Source organism: Zingiber officinale, chromosome 1A, assembly GCF_018446385.1.
Source record: "Zingiber officinale cultivar Zhangliang chromosome 1A, Zo_v1.1, whole genome shotgun sequence".
Taxonomy (NCBI): Eukaryota; Viridiplantae; Streptophyta; class Magnoliopsida; order Zingiberales; family Zingiberaceae; genus Zingiber; species Zingiber officinale.
Window position 1 is genome coordinate 63,286,739 of NC_055987.1, and position 22,144 is coordinate 63,308,882.

Consider the following 22,144-nt stretch of genomic DNA (forward strand, 5'->3'; position numbering starts at 1 on the left):
ATTTGAAAATTCGTTAAAAAATCTTTAAAAAAAATATCGCAAATCTGTATTTCTAAATTTTATGGCGATTTTATTTTCTTTATAAATTTTCAACTAATTTTACAACAAAACTAAAATTTGTTGTAAAATTTACAAGGAATATCTTATTTTCGTCATAAAATTTGGAGATGATTTTTCTGCTACGAAAATTTTTCATTGCAGATATCGTGACAACTTTTTTTTACAATAAATATTTTTTTTTGAAATTCGTCACAAAAACCTTTTTTTAGTGTATATTCTAGATATATGTATATATATTCAGATTCTTATTAATTATTTGATTAATATTGAGGTAGTTTTTGAATTTGCACCTTTCCTTTCGATATATTATGCTTATCATCCTCGCTTATATATTCTCACTTCCTCCTCCGCGTCTACCGGCGCTGCTGTCGGTACCTCCTTCGTCCGCCTCGGAACCTGCCGCAGAAGCTCGGCCACCTCCTTCATAGTGGGCCGTCTCCCCGGTAAGGCTTCGGCGCAGCGCAGTGCGACGACGACGGCGTTCTGGAGCTCGGCGCGGTTGAACTGGCCAAGGAGTCTGGGGTCGGCCAGGCGGTCCCAGGCTCCGCGCTCGGCGAGAGGAGTGGCCCAGTCGGCAATGTCGCGATTGGTGCCGCCTGGGAGCTTCTCTATAGGGCGTCTCGCGGTGACGATCTCGAGGAGCAGGACGCCGAAACTGTAGACGTCGCAGCGATGGGAGACCTTGCCGAGCATGGCATACTCGGGGGCGAGGTAGCCGACGGTGCCCTTGACGTTGGTTGTCATCTGGGTGGCGCCCTCCGGCACCAGCTTGGCGAAGCCGAAGTCGGCGACCTTAGCGGTGAAGTTGGCGTCGAGGAGGACGTTGCTGGCTTTCACGTCGCGATGGATGATGTGGGGAGTCTCCTCGTGGTGCAAGTACCTGCACCAAATGAATCCACCAAAATTATTGATGTACTTTAATTAATTAATTAATTTTAATTTGTTACAAGCTAAATTAGATTCAACAATCATCAATCACTGATTAAGTACTAGATTTTTAATTAATTATCTTCTTTATTTGGTTGATAGATAAATGAGTTATGCAACAACTAATTAAAAAAACATTAATAAAGCAGTCAAAATTCGATAAAATCCAAGAACTTAATTAAGCACTCAGTTATGATTTTAATGAAATCCTAGGTCGAAAATTCATGAATTATGCATGCCTGTCATTCAACCAATTCTCTGCTTAACTTAAAACTCGTTCTCAAGTTGTATTAAGCTTATTTTTAGTTATTCAAACTCGGTTTTCTCTCTAAAAGTTAACTAAAACAATATACATAAAGGTATTTGTTGATGTCAGTATGAAAAAGACAGTATATATATTTCTCTTGATCTCTCTTACAACAAAAGTTAATCTATTAGATATAGGATAATAGGTTCATTCTCACAATCCAAATTAATCCAACATAATTAAGGCATTGATCGCAAGCCAAAAACAAGCTGAACATGAATTAATTAATGAAAACTCATCATATAACCAAAACTCAACCTAGAATAATAGCCATAATCTTTAATTTTAGTTCCTGATTGTCATAAGTAAAAAAACCATAATGATTGTGATTCATGAAAATTGAAAAAGTTGTTCCTAGAGTTGCCAAACTCCACATTGCTCCTCGTTGCCCATGCTCCTAGTTAATTCCCCTTGCCAGACTTCTAGAACATACGCATTCCCCGTTGGGATCTATAGACTAAAAACAACATAAAACACAGCGGAAATTGATCCCTCATCCATATGAATGCATAACTACTCTTGCGACTACTCTAGCAAATAGGATCAGTACCTTTGATGAATGAACAATCCTTGAAAGTCAGCTAGTCCAGTTGATCTAAGCGTGATCAGAATGTTCATGCTTCTACGGTATCCACATAAGCATGTCCCTTATTTCGTCTCACCCATCTTCACCTTCTTGTTAGAGATACTTTTTAAGCTGGTAAAAAGAAAAGGCTAACTCTTCATCTTTTTTGCCCTCTTTAAAGACATGACTATTTAAGATGAAAAGACTAACTCTTCACTTCTTTAAAGAGATGACTATTAGTGTTTCTCTTAGTGTAATATACCTAAAATAAATAAAAATAAAAAAATAAATGGGCTTTAGTGGATAATATATCAGGAAGTAAGATTTTAGGAATTTATAGAATTTTATGGATTTTTTCTAAATTTAAATGAGACATTTTAGATTTTATGGGGATAAATGGATAAGATTTAAAGCCTGTTTAGAATAATTAAATATAAAACCTAAGTTTGTTAAATCAAAACCTAAGTTCGTTAATTTGAAGCTTGTGTTTTCTTCCTCGTGATCGTGATGTGGCGCCGCTGTGCTCCCAATCGACGACGCCACTACTCGCGGACGGCCGATGCCACCCCTCCACCTCTTCCTCCTCCTCCTCCTCTACTTCTGGCGACCCCGAGCGCGACGACAAAAAATCTTGTCTGAGGAGCTCGCCGCGATACTCGCGAGCTTCTGCCACCCGCCTCCGATGAGGAGCTTCGCCGGATGATGGTCGAGGCTGACTCCGACGGGGACAGTTCCATCCTAGAGGAGTTCAACCGACGAGGACCTCCACGTCTCTCCTTCACCAGGCGCACGACGGTGCTATTCCGCCACGAGGATGATCGACGCTACCGCTCACGATGCACTACAGCCATCATGCGCAGGCTGGCCAAAACCTCATCTTCAGCGCCTTGCGGCCAGCCGACTCCCTCCTTCCTTCTTCGATGGGATATTTCACCGTGCAATCTAAGCCGATGTCGCACCTCTTCCTTGTGTGGCAGTGTTGCGCTCCAAATGTAGTTGATCCAAGGCCACCGCCACAGAACGACTCCTCTGCCTCATTCCATTACCCACAAGCTCGTGGCAGGGTTATGCCACACGGATGATCGACGTTGCCCATGCGCACACTCCACCCCCTTCAACTGCAAGCAACCAATATTCACACCTTGTTGCGATAGCATGCTGCCTCTGCGAAACCATCGTCACCATTCCTGAGGAATCTTTGGTACCCTACGACTAATGTTGTTGGCGTCGTGCACGCCATTGTAGTAGGCCATTGCCGTCATCAATGTCGTTGCCGCCGCTGTCGGCGAAGAAGAGGAAGCAGCTGAGGTGATTTTAGGGTAACGAATTAATTACTTAAGTTTTATTTGATTGATTAAATCCTATTAGTTGTGTTTAACAAGGTAAATAAAACTATTAATGATAGTGTTAAATAGATTATGCAAGTTGTTAACTAGAGATTATTAATTGTTGTTTAATGGTGATTAAGTTCCAGCAGCTACTCCTTTCTGGTAGCAACTCCCTAATTGTGCAGTGGCTGTGAGTTTGAGGACTTTGATTCGAGACGAGCGTCTCGACGTAGGATTTTTTATTCGATCTTCTATTAAAGGCCGGTACTTCCTGCTTTGTCTCTTTAGTATATTGATCATAGTGTATGAGTTATTTATCCAGATAGTTTCTGTGTTTATCTTGACTCCACTCGTATTTTTCTTGTTCTTGATACTTCCACCCAAATCTTTGAGATATTTATTTTTATATCCATACAGTCTCTTGTTACCATCTATGATATTTAGCAGATATTATATATCAACCTTGTATATTTTGATTGTTGTTTATTTATGTACATTAAGCATGTTGGCTTCATATAGCATACCTGATTCCTGTTTATATGTATATGATGATTGTTGTATTTTGCATATCATATCATTACATGCATATCAACAATGAATTTTCCTTTCCAGTCGAGAGAGTCATTGACCAGAGCCGCACGCTCGACCACTCGAGAGAGTGGTACCTGGAGCAGATGTCGCTTGTCCTATCGTACCCCCCACTCGCTCACTCATGAGTAGAAGAATCTGGAATTGCGAGCAGCAGGGACCCCCGTCGCAGATGTAGCTAGTTAGCTACTATGCAACTGTCCACTCGGCCACTCGAGAGAGTGGTAGTTGAAGTGTTGTACAGTTTATCACTGACCCCGACCTCTCGACCATACAAGGGACATGGTGCAGAGGGGTGGGCGGGAGTGACCATCAGTGCATACACTTTTATTATTATTATACCTGCCTATGCTGTTGTTTCTTTGTTGTTGCTTCCTTATGTTTACAGTTGTTCATTTTGCCATGTGATACATTTATATTTGTTGAGCTATATATGTATTGATCACATGTTGTGCGACTCCGGGTTACTTATTAATAGAATATCTTTATCTCACATGATACCTTCGTAGTAATGAACAGTTCAGTAGTCGATCGGTATTACTCTTGATCTTCTATTACCTAGCATAGGATATGGTTTCAGATATGAGCATATATTGTGCTTTTATTTTAATATCTGCTATTCCTCTTATGAGACTGTATAATGTTGGCTCACTCTCTATTTGTATATTATGTTTATGCACTATCTTTCCTTTACCCGTTGAGTCCCAACACTCACCACCCCACAAACTAATTTTTCTTTCGCCAGGTAGCAGGTAGATGAGTCAAGGATGCTTGGGAGAGTCATGGCTGCCAGTACCGTGTCATATTTGAGGATAGTTTTTCTTTTCGGTCTTATTTTCTGTTTGGATGGTATAATGCTTTAGCGAGTTTGCGTTGTAACTAGTTGATGTGGATTTTAGAGTCTAGTCTGGTGATTTCAGGTATTTTGGGATAATTGCTTTGTTAGTTTTATATTTATATATTTTTTTGTGATATTCGCTATATTTACTTTCAGCCGTGTGGGTTGCTTATAAACTGCATGGTTGTGTTTACTTTCAGTCGTGTGGAATGCTTATAAACTACGTGATTATGCTTATATCCAGTCATGTGGGCTGTTGAATATGTTTATATGTTGAGTGTGGATGTATATTGGTTCCAATTGTCACTGTTACAGGAGAGGTGTTGTCCGATTTTTTTTCGATTGGACACCCTTACCCTCGGGGCATGACAATTTATTGGTATCAGAGCCAGAGGTTTACGAGGCCTATTTTTCATGTTCTAGATTTTCGAGTTAATCTTATACCAATTTATTGGTATTAGAGCCAAGTTTACGATGCCTGTTTTTTATGTTTTGGATTTTCGAGTTAATCTGATACCAATTTATTAGTATCATAGCCAAGTTTACGATGCCTATTTTTTTGTGTTATGGATTTTTGAGTTAATCTGACACCAATTTATTGGTATCAGAGCATGGTTCAAGTCAAATGCTGGGTTTTAGTTTTTTTAAGATTTCGATCTTATTTTGATTTAAAATTCTTTTTTGAGTTTAGGACAAGGCAAGCCGAAGGACATCTCTGAGCTATAGGAAGTAAGGTATACCTCTGATAATTATCTTATCTTCTATGTTCACTATCTTATTAGGTTATGGTTAGACACTCTCCAATCTAGTTGGATTGTTTATTTATTTGTATATTTGTCTAGTAAGTATTCATTGACTTATGTATCATGATGACACTTAGTCAATCAACTCTATTCGCAATTGTGGTCGAGGTTGACCATGGAAGCGACTAATGACCTGTTGAGGACTTGACCTTGATGAAGAGAATGTTGTTTCTCTGGTAGCTTGACTAATACTGAGTCAAGAAGCAAGGGTCGAATCTATTAACAATCTGGTGGAGGTCAAGGAACACATTCTCAAGTCATCCCTTGTTATTACCTGTTTGGTAAAGGACAAGGAATAATATCCATACTCATAGTTAGTAGAGGATCGATGTATCCTAGTCATGAGAACTTTGACCATGAATTGCTTGTACTTGGTTAGCTAACGTAGAAGGTACCTCTAGTATGTAACCTACACCGATACTGGAAAAGTGTAGAGCTAGTTGCTTAACACTTACGAGATACATCCGGATATATTACCGGACCTGATGTGAAAAATGGTATAGACCACATATCATTGTTGGCTCGGTTAGTAGAGGACCAACTTACTCTGTTTCATAGAGTTTTTGTCCTTAGGTAGGTTGTGCCTAGTTAGATAACTTGGAGGGTACATTTGAGTACATGATTTGTACAGATGCAGACAAGGTTGAATTAACTGCATACTATTTACAGAATTAGGTCGTACTTGATGGAAAATGCAAAAGATGATATTTGGGGAACAATGCATCACTTGGTTCTATTACGTGATGCCTTGTAGAGGCAGTAGCTTCCCATTCTATATGGTAATGTGAGTGTCACTATAGCAGATGTGCTCGTAACCCATAAAGTAGTGACTTTCACCTAGGAGAAGATCATCTAATAGTTATAAGGAACCCTTATTCTCTAATGGTGAGGATCTCCCATGTTATTAGAATGGATGAGTATAGGGTATACTCCATAGTTGTTACACTTAGATGAGGATATCAATGTAAATAGTAAATTTGAGGACCAAATTTTTATTTAGTGGGGGAGAATATAATATACCAAAATAAATAAATAAATAAATAAATAAATGGGCTTTAGTGGATAATATATCAAGAAGTAATATTTTAGGAATTTATAGAATTTCATGGATTTTTTCTAAATTTTAAATGAGACGTTTTAGATTTTATGGGGATAAATGGATAGGATTTAAATCCTGTTTAGAATAATTAAATATAAAACCTAAGTTTGTTAAATCAAAACCTAAGTTCATTAATTTGAAGCTTGGGTTTTCTTCCTCGTGATCGCGATGCGGCGCCGCTGTGCTCCCAATGGACGACACCACTGCTCGCGGACGGCCGATGTCGCCCCTCCACCTCTTCCACTTCCTCCTCCTCCTCCTCCTCCTCCTCCTCTGCTTCCGGTGACCCCGAGCACGACGACAAAATCTTATCTGAGGAGCTCGTCGTAGTACTCGCGAGCTTCTGCCACCCACCTCCGAAGAGGAGCTTCGTCGGATGATGGTCGAGGCTGACTCCGACGGGGATAGTTTCATCCTGGAGGAGTTCAACTGACGAGGACCTCCGTGTCTCTCCTTCACCAGGCGCACGATAGCACTATTCCGCCGCGAGGATGATCGACATCAGCGCTGGCGATGCACTGCAGCCATCACGCTTAGGCTGGCCGAAACCTCATCTTCAGCGTCTTTCGGCCGACCGACTCCCTCCTTCCTTCTTCGATGGGATATTTCACCGTGCAATCTAAGTTGATACCACGCCTCTTCCTTGTGTGGCAATGCAGTGCTCCGAATGTAGCCGATCCAAGGCCACCGCTGCAAAACGGCACCTCCACCTCATTCTATTACCCACAAGCTCGTGGCAGTGTTCTGCCACACGGATGATCAATGTTGCCCATGCGCACACTCCACCTCCTACGCTCCGCCCCCTTTGGCTGCAAGCAACCAATATTCACACCTTCTCGTTGCGATAGCATGCTGCCTCTGCTAAACCATCGTCACCATTCTTGAGGGATCTTTAGTACCCTACCACTAATGTTGTTGGCATCATGCACGCTATTATAGTAGGCCATTGCCGCCATCGACGTCATTGCCACCACTGCCGGCGAAGAAGAGGAAGCAGCTGAGGTGATTTTAGGGTAGCGAATTAATTACTTAAGTTTTATTTGATTGATTAAATCCTGTTAGTTGTGTTTAACAAGGTAAATAAAACTATTAATGATAGTGTTAAATAGATTATGCAAGTTGTTAATTAGAGATTATTAATTGTTGTTTAATGGTGATTAAGTTCCAGCAGCTACTCCTTTTCGGCAGCAACTCCCTAATTGTGCAGTGGCTGTGAGTTTGAGGACTTTGATTCGAGATGAACATCTCGACGTAGGATTTTTTATTCGATCTTCTATTAAAGGCGGGTACTTCCTACTTTGTCTCGTTAGTATATTGATCTTAGTGCATGAGCAATTTATCCAGATAGTTTCCGTGTTTATCTTGACTCCACTCATATTTTTCTTGTGTTTGATACTTCCACCCAAATCTTTGAGATATTTATTTTTATATTCATACAGTCTCTTGTTGTCATCTATGATATTTAGCAGATATTAGATACCAGCCTTGTATGTTTTGATTGTTGTTTATTTATGTACCATATTAAGCATGTTGACTTCATGTAGCATACCTAATTCCTGTTTATATGCATATGATGACTGTTGTATTTTGTGCATCATATCATTATATGCATGCCAACGACGAATTCTCCCTTGCGGTTGAGAGAGTCATTGACCAGGGCCACACGCTCGGCCACTCGAGAGAGTGGTAGAGCAAATGCTGCTTATCCTGTCGTGCCCTCACTCGCTCACTCATGAGTAGAGAAAGCTGGAGTTGCGAGCAGTAGGGACCCCTGTCGCAGATGTAGCTAGTTAGATACTATGCAACTGTCCACTTGGCCACTCGAGAGAGTGGTAGCTGGAGTGTTGTATAGTTTGTCACTGACCCCGCCTCTCGACCATACAAGGGTCATAGTACAGAGGGTTGGGCGGGAGTGACCATCAGTACATATGCTTTTATTATTATTATACCTACCTATGCTGTTGTTTCTTTGCTGTTACTTCCTTATGTTTACAATTGTTCGTTTTGCCATGTGATACATTTATACTTGTTGAGCTATATATGTATTGATCGCATGTTGTGCGACTCCGGGTTACTTATTAATAGAATGTCTTTACCTCACATGATACCTTCATAGTGATGAACAGTTCAGTAGTCGATTAGTATTACTCCTAATCTTCTATTACCTAGCCTAGGATATAGTTTCTGGTATGAGTATATATTGTGGTTTTATTTTAGTATCTGCTATTCCTCTTATGAGACTGTATACTGTTGGCTCACTCTCTATTTGTATATTATGTTTATGCACTATCTTTCCTTTACCCGTTGAGTCCTAACACTCACCACCCCTCAAATTGGTTTTTCTTTCACCAGGTAGCAGGTAGATGAGTCAAAGATATTTGGGAGAGTCCTGGATGCCAGTCTCGCATCATATTCGAGGACAGTTTTTCTTTTCGGTCTTATTTTCTGTTTGGATGGTATAGTGCTTTAGCAAGTTTGCGTTATAACTAGTTGATGTGGATTTTGGAGTATAGTCTGGTGATTTCAGGTATTTTGGGGTAATTACTTTGTTGGTTTTATATTCGTATATTTTTTTTATGATTTTCGTTGTGTTTACTTTCAGTCGTGTGGGCTGCTTATAAACTACGTGGTTGTGTTACTTTCAGCCGTGTGGGCTGCTTATAAACTGCGTAATTGTACTTATATTCAACCGTGTGGGATGTTGAATATGTTTATATGTTGAGTGTGGATGTATATTGGTTCCAATTATCCTTGTTACAAGGGAGGTGTTGTTCAATTTTTTTTTTTCTATTGGACACCTTACCCTCAGGGCGTGACACTTAGTGGGTGGCTCTATAGTTGGGTTGGACCTTAAAAGAAAAAGGAAGCATATTGAATTAACTCGTTAAATCAATAAGCTTAAGGTCTGAAACCAATTTTGAACATAAGGCCCAGACCCATACTATTTTAGTTAAACTAAAATAAATAAATTTTCAAATCAACATGCTCTTTATGTGTAACCCAATAGGTTCTTATAACATTAACAGTATTTCTAAATTATTTTAGATGTATAAGAAATTAGTGGTATCTATCAATGCATGATTGCTACCCAAGTGATGAAAATATCGAGATCCAACCTAACATGTCTATGACCATTATTTTGTATAGCTCAGTTCTTTCATCCTTGATAACTAGATTGATTCATGAGACATAGATCGTGTCATCCTCTCATCAATCTATGTGTTTTTTGATCTCTAAGTAGACTCACTTAACCAAACAACTTTAATATTTCATATTGACTTATTTATGTATGGGTATGCATTTCAGTAGCTTTACTTAATCAAGGGATCCACAGATATCTCTTTCGTTATATGGAAGAGACAAATCTTATCTACATTACTTATATACTTTTACATAACTCATTGCATACCAAGTAGATGACTTTATAGTCTACTTTATTACAGTGACATTTATTGATACCAAAGTGCAGAACTCCTTATGTAGAGAACCGTAGTGTCTTCAAGTTTAAGGACTATTTATACTAATAGTCCCTCATATCTTAGTCCCTCATATCTTTTCCTGATCCTCACTTTGATATCACTCTAGACCTTATCTACACACATCTTTTTGGAGGTGAACAGACTCCGACCGTCATCAACTTCAACTCTAAGCAGCTCAAAGTTGATGATTGTGTGTTGTATAAGGTTTTATACTCATGCATCTTGCCTATCAACACTAGAGACATGACCTTGCTACCATTCTACCATTTCACTCCTTTCTCCTATATACTCTCAAACATAGGTTGGGCATCAACATTAGTCTGTAGATCTTCATATACACCATCCATCACTCTAACATATCCACTAGCCGTCGAGTCCATATGTCTTACTGTCACATTTTGACTTAACTTTTTTACATTGCTAGGGATTGACATTCACCAAGGTGTCACCACACCATTAACCAAGTTTGATTAGATAGGACTTAGGAACTTTACATTAGCTAGGATGGTCCTTAGAGAAAATATATAGGTTAGTTTAGAAAGACAAGTGGGGTGAGACTCATTCTCTAGGGATTGATGAGATGTTGGTTGTGTTTGATGAGGATCTAGATCACATTCCAACCCAGATATTGGGAACTTTGGCACCTCCACTAACTACAGAGGATCGTTTGATTAGGTTGGATAGTACAATTATTGATATTCAAGTTGATGTATGAGAGATATTGGCCATAATGTGTGCTCACTTTGTAGCCCAATAACATCGTCCTCCTCCCTCTTCTATAGATGATGATGGGCCTGTTAGGACTTATGGTGGATTTATTTGACTTGTATTTGAGTTGTTTTATTTTTGGACTTATAGTTTGACTTGACTTGGATTATATTATTCATTACTACTTATTCTATGTTTGGTTTGCATTACACTTTGACTTAGAATATTGTTTGACTTATTTCTTTGACTATAGTCTGGCTTGAATCCATCTACTATTAACTTATCTAAAATTATCTGTTGAACCCCATGGAAGTTTTGATGTGATCAACCAAGTTAATTAGGTCCTGCTTTGTGTTTGATCCCTGTGTCTGAGTGTGCAGGAGCTTAGGAACACAGGAAGTCGAGCGGAAGACGTACCTACCGAGAAGGATGGCACAGGAAGGGAGCCGACGGGCTCGGTGCGTTCGAAGGACGAGAGAGCTGCGGAAGAGTACTTCGGTGGAGCGAGAAGAACGTGTGCGACGTTCGAGGGATGAGAAGCCGGACGGAAGCCTGCTCGAAGAGAAGGCTGGAAATTGGGTTCGGGTGAGCCCTATTTCGGTTGGCCGCAATCACCCAAAAGAACGGAGCTTCGAAAGCCAAAGCGAAGAAGAAAAGAAGTCAAAAGAGGCTGGAAATTACTGTAGCAGGAAGTTACTGTAGCAGGAACATGAAGGCACCTTAAACATGCATTGAAGGCGCCTTCAACATTGAAGGCGCCTTCATTGCTTGTTGAAGGCGCCTTGAGCCAGGTCAGAATGACCGTTCGATCACCGGATAGAATTCTATCCACTCACCGAGCTGGAGGCACTTTGGACCTTGTTGGAGGTGCCTTGGACCCTCAAGATAGAATTTCCAGAGGCTATTTAAAGGCCCCTGAAGCTAGGAATTAACAACAACTCAAGCAATCAATACTGTAAGCAATTCCTAAGCAACTAGTGAGCTTCCAAAAGTGTAAAAGGCTTCTCTGCCTTCAGAGAAGGAGATTTTTGTGAGTGCGCTTTTCATCGCCCTGGATTAACAACCCTCTTCGTTGTAACCAGGTTAAATTCTGTTTCTGATTTATTTTCTGTCTCCTTAATTTAGTTGCTATTATTTTACTGCTGATTTTATTTCTGAGTTGAAACCCGAGGAGGGTAGTTTTATTTTTGTTTTCAGCAATTCACCCTCCTCTTGCCGGCCTCCGCTGCACCCACAAGTGGTATCAGAGCCTGATCGCCTCAGAAGTACTAACCGCCAACTGAATCACTACGATCAAGATGATGGCCGGAGCGAACATCCATCCCCCGAAGTTCGACGGAGACTTCGCCATATGGAAGCGCAAAATGGAGGTATTTTTTAAAACTGAATTTGACATTCTTTTAATAATGAAATATGGCTATGCAGTTCTGAAAGATAAGGAGGAAAACACCTGGACGAAAAAGGAGCAAGCAGATTTCGTCGCCAACGGAAAGGCTGAGTTCCACTTACTCAGCGTTCTGTCGCCTCAAGAGGTAAATCGGATCGGAAGCTACGACTCCGCGAAAGATCTTTGGGAAAAATTCCTGGAGCTTCACGAAGGTACCTCTGAAGCGAAGCTAGCGAGGCGCGACATCCTCCGAAACCAGTTGACGAACCTCCAGATGAACCAAGGCGAGAAGGTAGCGCAACTCCAAGCAAGGATCAAAGATCTGATCACACAACTAACCAATCTTGGAGAAGAGGTAACGAACTGGGACTCTATCCGGTACGCACTCAACGCCTTCCCCAGAACTCCAGAGTGGGCCTCCTTAGTAGATGAGTACTACATCTCTAAGGACCTCGAGGTAAGTACTTTAGAACAATTGTTTTCCACTTTTGAACTTCACGAATCTCGAGTTTCAGAGCCCAATGGAGTAGAGAAGACCAGTTAGAATATTTTCTTAAAGGCAAAAATGAACAGTTCTGACTCCGAAGCCTCGGTCGACGAATCAGAAGTGGCACTACTGGTAAGACGCTTCAATAAATTTTTTAATACTAATAAGTTTATATCGCATAGGCATCAACGAAAGAAAAGGACGATTCGTTGCTACAACTGCAACAAAGAAGGGCACATCAAGGAGGACTGCCCAAAATTGAGGAGCAAACAGAAGGATAAGGAAAGGAGTAAGAAACCAACTCGACCTAAACACAACCTAAAGGCCACCTGGGATGATTCGTTGTCCTCCGAATCAGAAGTCGAAGAATTCTCGGGAATAGCACTGATGACCAACAATCAGCTAGAAGAAACGTCTAGCTCAGAGATGAGCATCGATGAAGGGGGAGGAACATCAGAAGAGGAAAGCTGCAGTGAAGGGGGAGCCTCACCAAGTCAGGTAAGTCAGGTACGAAATCTAATCCCGACTCAGTCTTTTCGATTTATTAAATTACTTTCTAAAGACTTATTCGAATTAGAAAAAGAAAATAAAGAATTTAAAATGAAATTAGCAAAAGCATGTCCACTTGAGATGTACGATAGTATAAAATCAGAAAATGATAAATTAAAATTAGAAATTGAAAAATTGAAATATGATGCATGCCTAAATAAATTTCCTAAATCAAAATTAAGAACTTATGGAAAATTAAATTGGTACATTAGGAAACACCAGGGTCAACTTAGAAAAGTGCCCAAAAATCATGTACCCCCTAAATTTTTGACCAACCCTGCAGGAAGGAACCTTTATTGGGTTCTAAAATCTTTGTTAGTTTAAATTTCACTTTTAGTTAAAAGCTTACAGTGAGAAAATTAAACATTGAAATTCTTTATGGAAGTTTTGTCTAAGGAAGTGGTTGTTGCTCCAATAACCAAGAAGGCCTAGTGCCTCGCCACGACCTGGAAGCTAAAATATTGAAAGAAAATGTTTAATTAGCTTTCTAAAAAAGCATTAAAAACAAGAATTAAATAATGCTTTGAAAGTTTATCAAACATATTTTTTACTTAGAAATTTTTCTTGAAAATTCTAACTTAAAATTTTTTTTTTAGTTAGAATTGACTTAGAATGTTTTTTTTTTGAAAATTGAGTTTAACTTGGAAAATTTTTCCAAACCTCATTCTTACTTAGATATTTTTTGAGTTCTCACCCCGTTTTTGCTGTGATCAAAGGGGGAGAGAGACGTACAAGTTCAGGGGGAGTTAGGAAAATTAACTTTCAGGGGGAGTTAGGAAAATTAACTTAAATTTTTTTTACTTTTTAAGACTATGTTGCAATTTTTATTTATTGCAAACTTATGCTTAAAATGCTAGTTTAGTAATTTTTCTTTAAAATTACTTTTTGTGTCTGTTTAAACCCTAACTTGAACTTGGGTTGATGCACATCAAAAAGGGAGAGATTGTTGAACCCCGTGGTAGTTTTGATGTGATCAACCAAGTTGGTTAGGTCCTTCTTTGTGTTTGATCCCTGTGTCTGAGTGTGCAGGAGCTTAGGAACACAGGAAGTCGAGCAGAAGACGCAGCTAGCGAGAAGGACGGCACGGGAAGGGAGCCGACGGGCTCGGTGCGTTCGAAGGACGAGAGAGATGCGGAAGAGTACTCCGGTGGAGCGAGAAGAACGTGCACGGCGTTCGAGGGACGAGAAGCCGGACGGAAGTCTGCTCGAGGAGAAGGCCGGAAATTGGGTTCGGGTGAGCCCTATTTCGGTTGGCCGCAATCACCCAAAAGAACGGAGCTTCGGAAGCCAAAGCGAAGAAGAAAAGGAGTAAAAAAAAGGTTGGAAATTACTGTAGCAGGAAGTTACTGTAGCAGGAACTTGAAGGCGCCTTAAGCATGCATTGAAGGCCCCTTCAACATTGAAGGCGCCTTCATTGCTTGTTGAAGACGCCTTGAGCCATGTCAGAATGACCGTTCGAGCACCGGATAGAATTCTATCCACTCACCGAGCTGGAGGCGCCTTGGACCTTGTTGGAGGCGCCTTGGACTCTCGGGATAGAATTTCTAGAGGCTATTTAAAGGCCTCTGGAGCTAGGAATTAACAACAACTCAAGCAATCAATACTATAAGCAATTCCTAAGCAACTAGTGAACTTCCAAAAGTGTAAAAGGCTTCTCCGCCTTCAGAGAAGGAGATTTTTGTGAGTGCGCTTTTCATCGCCCTGGATTAACAACCCTCTCTTGGTTGTAACCAGATTAAATTCTGTTTCTGATTTATTTTCTGTCTCCTTAATTTAGTTGTTATTATTTTACTGCTGATTTTATTTCTGAGTTGAAATCCGAGGAGGGTATAGTTTATTTTTGTTTTTAGCAATTCACCCCCTCTTGCCGGCCTCCGCTGCACCCATATTATCTATTTTAATTCTTGCAATATTACATTTGATTATATATCCATTACTTTATTATTTGTCTTATTTGTATTTTAACTGATTTTGATATATGAAAAATCGGGAGAGAAAGAAAAGATAATCTTATTTCAAATTTATTTATTAACTTTCTCATTTTAATATCCTTATTGATTAAGGAGGAACAATAATTAAGGAGAAATTATTTTTTCAATTCTTATTCATGTATAACTACTCTAACTCTATTTATTTCTTTTATACATTAAATATAAACTTCAAACCTTATATATTATTATTTTTACTAACTTTAAATTAGTTTTCATACTATCAAAAAGGGAGAGGTTGTTGGTACAGGGTGCACAGTATTTAACCCAAAGTTTTGATATATAACTAAGGTTAAAGTTAGGTTAGTTGTGATCTAACCAGTTGTGTCAAGTTTACAGGTGTAGATTATTTGGCAAGTGTTGAAATCTTGGTTGTAAACTAGATTGTGACTAAGTCCTAGTGGAACTATCCATATGAAGTCCTAATGGGAGTCAGGTATGAGTTGAGTCTTGGTTAGAGACCAAGCAACAAATTCCTAGCTGAATGTTAGGTAAATCATCTCCAAGTGATTAAGGGTTGACAGATAAATTTCTAGCTGGATGCTAAGTGAATCAAGTCCAAGTAATTAAGACTTGGTAGATAAATTTCTAGCCGGATGCTAGGTAAATTAAGTCCGAATGGAGTTAGCTGGGAAATGAATCTTGACAAAATAGTCCAAGTGGAAGTAGCTAGGAGTTGTGTCTTGGCACCTCAATCTAGATGAGTCAGTTGGAGGCTGAGAATATAGACCCAATGTAAGTGCAAGTAACTTTAAATTCTTTATCACACTCATTATGTGTAACAACTATAGGGAAGCATGTTTGACAGTTCCAAGCAACTGAATGAAGTCTGGGAGAGAATAGCCTATGAGAACTCTCAATGAAGGAATTTTGGAGGGTCTAGGCGACCATATTGGGTCAAATAACTAAAGGATACGGGTAATCAAAGCAGCTTCTAGACAACCAAGAGATGACGTTATTAGCAATCTGAGTGAGCTGGGTTAAGAACAGATTTGATCCCTCTCTAGATAACTGAAAGGGGTCTAGTCGATCTGAGGGTTTTGTTAATGTTATCCAACGGATAATAATTACAATCACGTCAACACTTCTCTAAGCTACTGGGAAGACTCAAGGCGACTGGAGGGGTACTATAAAAAGATTTTTGAGATAGAGCTTACAAATTATTCAATCTCTCATTTACCCATTCTCTTATATTCATGCTCTTGTGCTCTCTCACCTTTTGTGCTACCATACGTTGTGACTTACGCTTCATTTCTGATTGACAACACATAGAGTATCATCTTTATTTGTTATATTGTGCTTACTTTTTTATATTTTTTTCCTGTAAGGTTTCTCCACTTAGGAAAAATTTAGAAATAAGAATTATATTTTATAATTGTTGTATGTATCTATACTTTTGGTTTGATTGATCAACTATTTGCATGCTTAACTGTTAGCTAATTTTATTGCTTACTTATATTGCCTTGTTTTACTTAATTGAATCAATTTAAGTATTTTTATTTTCGCTGTGTTGATTCAATTGTTTTACTATCCGTTCTTTTTAAATATGCTTAACACTATTCATCACCCTCTCTAGCGTCGAGTTCAATCCTACATGACTACCATAGTCAAAGCTTCTAAAAAAGACTAGAATTTTATGTGTGTGTGTGTTTGGGGGGAGGATACTTAGTAAGTACCTATTTAATTCAAGAAGTTTCGATAGGTATTGTATTTCTAGGTGAGTGATTCCTTTATACTAAATGAGTATAAAACATTGAAGGTTTCAATGGTTTGTAATTTTGTGTAAATTTTTAAAATTAAGATATATTTTCTTATAACATTTTTTCCTAATAAATTTTGATATGAATAATGTTTACATGTTTTTCATGAATTCTTAGTTATAAAATTATTTCTAATTTCTCATTTTGAATTACTAGAAAAATCTTATAGTAGCTGACTAATTTAGAGAATTCAATTAACTGATAAAAAGTAATTATGTAGAAATATATTTTAGTTGACTAACACAATAAGAAAAGTACAATGAAGTTTTTGATACAATTGCAACTTACATCAGTTCATCCTATTGGTTCCTAACCCTCTAATATACATAGTAAATATTCAAGTGGTTTTTTAGTGAAAATTATAGGGAGAAATGTTGAGGAAGTAAAGACCTCAGATTAAAGGGAGTTTAAAAGTTCAAGGTTGAACTCTAGATCTCATAAATACAAAATTGAATGACCATTTCTAATGATAAAAATTTTTGGAAAAACTATTAGGAGAGGCTATTGGTAAAGAAAATTATTGGTGATATAACTAAGATAGAGACCCCAAGTTGAGTAGAAGAAGTTGTTTAAGGGTACTTAATTAACTTATAGTTTGGAGAGATATGTTTCCTTAAGTGGAAAATAGACTTTCCTAGATTAAGGAAGAGAGTTAAGAATATAATAAACTCGAGGTTGAGTTTTAAGTAAATTGCCAAAGACAGGAAGAATAGAAGGTAGGAAACCTTTATTTAGATTTTGGTTGGAATGTTAGCTCTCGAATCAAGAAATTTGTAGAGAAGTTTTTGATGTAAGTCAAAGGGTGAAAATGAAAATTTTAAGTTAATAAATCTTCATTTTAGTTTTGTCATTGGGCATGGAAAGTTGGACAAATAAATAAATATAACCTAAAGATATTATCAAACATCAACTAGATAGAAATTATTAGTGCAATTGATCTCTGGTCAAGGTTGACCTTGCTCTATGATTTTGTTATTTGAGAAATATATTTTAATAATATATTTGATGATTAACGGAGATAAGGTGTTAAGTAGGATACTTGATAGTTGGAGAAGTTAGGTACATATATAGAAGTCTAGATAGGCAACAGATGACTAGATGCTTAACAAGTGTTGAAGGTGTAGATGTCCTGGAGGAATGAACTCTATGTATGTGTGAAAGTCTTAGATAAGTAAACTCTAGGTAGTAAAAGTTTAAACAATGAGGTTGGACATGTGGAAGTCTTGATGATGAGTCTGGGCAATGTAAATATGTGGTAGACTGAGGTTGGTTGGATATTGGCCAATAAGTGAAATCCTAGAGATAAAGAGTCTCAATGCACGGGAAATCCTAATATGTTTAAGTCAATTCAATATCAAACATGGTTTAAGTTCAAATAAGTTGAGGTTGACATATACTTAATAAATGAAGAAGTCTTAGAGACATGGGATCTCTTGGTATGGTACGGGCTCAACCTTCGTGTGGATGAAGTCAGAGTGGTAGTTCGTTGGAGTAGAAGTAGCAACTAATTGATGAATCCAAAATCATAAAATTAGGGTTTGGATAGATTCAAGATTTGAGCAAATGAATGATGCTAGAAAATAGTCAAATGATTAAGTAGTCAACTTATAGTTGACTTGGGCTAAAATGCTAATGAATGGAATCTTTTTATTCGGGGGCCAAATGGCTAAATAATTGACTAGTACATAACAGTTGATTGATGTTTAATGAGTAGTCGATTCATGACACAATTAACAATTATAGTAGAGGATTTGATCAAAAGTTTATCTAGTTCAATCGACTAATGGTAGGTAATAAATTGACTAATGAACCAATTTCAAACGAAACAAGCCACATGTCACGAAGGAGTCAACTACTAATTAGTGAGTAGTCAGCTAATCAACAACAATCAATTGACTAATGGCCTGTCAACAAAAGGATGATCTCATGAAAATTTCAAAAATAATTTTTGTGTTTGGTTCTTGGGAGAGTGTTGTTGTATCTTAAAGCACTCGATAGCACCCTATAGAGATTAAATAGCAAACAAACAAATTCTTTTTCATTTTTGTAATTTTCATTCATATTGTATTATTAAATTTTTATGTGTACTTTTGTCGTTTCTTATATTTGTTATAAAAGAATAAGACTATAAGATATTTCTTCACTTCAAAATGGTGTCCAAAGAAGAGAAATATAATAGTTTTACTCAAAGTGATCCACAGATCATAGGCTATGAAGTAGGAATGAAGTGTTTTACACCACATAAATTGATTTGTCTTCTCCTACTTGTGCTTTATGTTTGTTTAGTTTTCAATATTGTCATTAATTGCATACTAATGCATTATAGAAAAACAAAATCGAATGAAAGATAAATTACATGTGTTTATTCATTCCCCTCTAATCGTAACACGTGGTGGTAAAAGGTAAATACGTTCACCCCCAGCATCCCTGCTAATCCGTCCCATGATCAATACGGATGAGGTAAATCACGGACGAATACTAATCTTTCGAATAGTGACTAACACATAAGGAAGACATTTACCTCTAATTGCAACACATGATCCTACAGAAAGGTGTCCTACATTCATTGAAGTTATAATTCAAGAGAGAGCTTCTTGGTCTTGAGAGCGCGGTGGTTTACAAATGCCTTGATAGGAATTCTCCCTAAATTCAAAGGTGCAATGTTGTCTTTGTATGCGTTGGTTGAGACAGAGCAAACTAGTTTCAAATGAAAAGAATAAGGTAGAAGTTACACTATTTTTACCTTTCTTGACTTCTATTATTTGTTTTCTTTGCTGACTTAAACAGGTTGTGAAACATTTAAAAAAAAAAAACAAAAAAGATGGTTAGTCCCTTATAGTTACTTGAGTACAGGTGGTCACTTAGATTCATGTAAAGTCAATGGTTTGTTCAAAGTATAAAGTTATGGAAAATCTAGTGACTATTGAAGTGATGTCTTAAAGAAATATCAAAGTTAGAAGTTATTTGGAGAGTAATCTGGGAGAATAAATTTGCAATGTAAATAGTGTATCTATTAAGAAATAAGTTACTTAGAGAGTCTAATACTTATAGAAGCCACGTTATACTCCATATTGACTGATGTCAAGTTCAAAGGTTTAATTAGAAAGGAACTACCAATTTATTATTAGAAAATTTAATTGGGAATACAATTAAAATTCTATATTAGAAATATATATATAAAAAAATTAAGGATTTCGATAGAATTTAAAAATAAATCCATAAAGGGTTAGTTCAAAATAGATAATAATATACTATTGTTAAAAATATATGAATTCTTTTGATCCTAATAAGTGATATTAGAGTTATAGTCCATATTAAAAAAATGATTAATCAGACTGAGTAACGTCAAGCCTGGGGTGACTCACCCGCAAAATTTCTGCAAATACGTCGTAGCTAGGGTTCGAACTGCTGGTGCTTGGGGGACAACCTGGATGTCCTACCACGACACTATGACCCCGGGGACGTCATGGTCCATACTAGATACTATGTGGAGTGATGATCATAAGAGTAATGATGATTTTTCGTTTGAGGAGATGATTGTTGGAATACAATCAAAGTCTTACATTGAAAATATATGAAAAAATTCCAAGGCCTTTTGAGTTGAATCCAAAAATAAATCTATGAGTACTTAGGTTTAAAATGGACAATAACATTTCATTGTGGAGATATGTGAATTTTTTTTATCTCATCCTAGGCACCCCCTCCATTACTCGCCTCAATATCTTGTGAAAAGGAAATAAATCACGATATTGACTGACCTCTTAGATGAGAAAAATTTATTTTCTAAGAGAATGGATCCTATGAAATTTGAATCTTACATTTATGATATAATTTTATCATCTGAATACCAACTCAACTACCTCCACAAGGATAATTGATCAATCAAATATGCTCTAAGTGAGTGTGCCAACTAATATTCAAGGTCTTGGTCAATATTAAGGAGTTTTTAAAAATCTTTTTTAAAAAACAATTTTTAATAAATACTATTCATCATTGGAAATTCATCAAGTTCTTGAATAAACTCTAATTAATGGAAATTCTAATAAGATCTGCTTTATAAATTTTCTTCCTAAATTAAAGACTAAGTATACACCATTAAATAATTAGAAAAGAAAAGAATTTAATTCTTGAATATTAATTTTAGAAATAAAGTAAGAGAGAGAAAAAAAAATGCTCTTTGTGCATAATAAAAAAATAAAATAAAATAAAAAGAATTGAGAGTATGTTTTGGAAGATACTCACGCAAGTCCTTCGGCGGCTCCAATGGCGATGTGCATCCTCCTAGGCCAATCCAACAGGAGCTCGCCGGAACGGCCCCCGTGCAGGTGGCAGAGCAGGCTATGGTTGGGCATATAATCATACACGATCAACCTCTCCTCACCGCCGGCGTGGAACCCCCTTAAACTCAACAGGTTCTTGTGCCGCACCCTCCCCAACACCTCCACCTCCACCGCGAACTCCATCTCCGCCTTCGCCGTCATCGACTTCAGCCTCTTCACGGCAATCTAATACATAAAACAGTCAATCCATATATAAATTAATATAATTAATCCCTCCCAAAACACCTACATACATACACACAACAGATAAAAATTAATGGGAAACTATATATGAAAGAAAATTAAATTAGATTTAAAGTAGTCGCCTCTTCTCCTTTATGAGTTACTCCCCGGTAAACTGCGCCGAAACCACCCTCTCCGAGCTTGTTCTCCTCGTGGAAGTTTCTGGTCGCAAGCATCAGGTCCCTCAAGGAGTAGATTTCCCATGGATAGTCATGTTTCTTCCTCGACCTATTAGACACAAATTTCTTTGCTTAATTTTGAGTTAATTGAAATTGTTGAAACATATATATCGATAAAAATAATACGTTAGTTACCTCTGTCCTGTTTCCTGCTTCTCCGGAGAGAAACAGAGGATGCATCTCTGAATCATTATTGATAATGTAATTTAATGTACTGGCGGAGTGGAAAGTGAATAAAGACGATGAAGGGAATAAAAGCTAAGTTAGGAATGCAGGAGAAGCAATGATCTCACAGAGCGTTGCTTTCTAGCTTATGTCCTCCTTCTTTCCTCTCGTTCAGCATTTGTTTTTGACTTTTAATCTTCTTCTGCAATCTTATAAATAATTTAATCAGTCTGCATGCCGTAATTTGTTTGATTGTGCGACAAGTGGTTCAGTTATCCCATCTAACAATTTTATTTTAATTTTTAAATTAAATAATTAAAAACATTAATTATACTATCATATTCTAAATCTTTAGCATTTCTAAA

General features: G+C 37.7%; 1 protein-coding gene across 1 annotated transcript; it reads right to left on the minus strand.

Moving 5' to 3' along the window:
- Positions 1 to 337: 337 nt before the first annotated feature.
- Positions 338 to 21,916, minus strand: LOC122004720 (PTI1-like tyrosine-protein kinase At3g15890). Its single transcript, XM_042559565.1, has 4 exons — positions 21,750 to 21,916; positions 21,519 to 21,663; positions 21,116 to 21,378; positions 338 to 940 (listed from the first exon to the last, which is right to left on the minus strand). Exons 1-4 carry the CDS (start codon positions 21,803 to 21,805, stop codon positions 376 to 378), a joined length of 1,029 nt encoding a protein of 342 aa, XP_042415499.1. The 5' UTR covers positions 21,806 to 21,916; the 3' UTR covers positions 338 to 375.
- Between the last annotated feature and the right edge of the window lie 228 nt (positions 21,917 to 22,144).

What these genes read in the sequence shown, in the direction of transcription:
- LOC122004720 (XM_042559565.1), bottom strand. Translation starts at nt 21,805, where the DNA reads ATGATTCAGAGATGCATCCTCTGTTTCTCTCCGGAGAAGCAGGAAACA. An exon ending in TAACTCATAAAGGAGAAGAG is followed by an intron (nt 21,379 to 21,518) that starts GCGACTACTTTA and finishes TTTATGTATTAG; the next exon opens with ATTGCCGTGAAGAGGCTGAA. An exon ending in GGAGCCGCCGAAGGACTTGC is followed by an intron (nt 941 to 21,115) that starts GTGAGTATCTTC and finishes CATTTGGTGCAG; the next exon opens with GTACTTGCACCACGAGGAGA.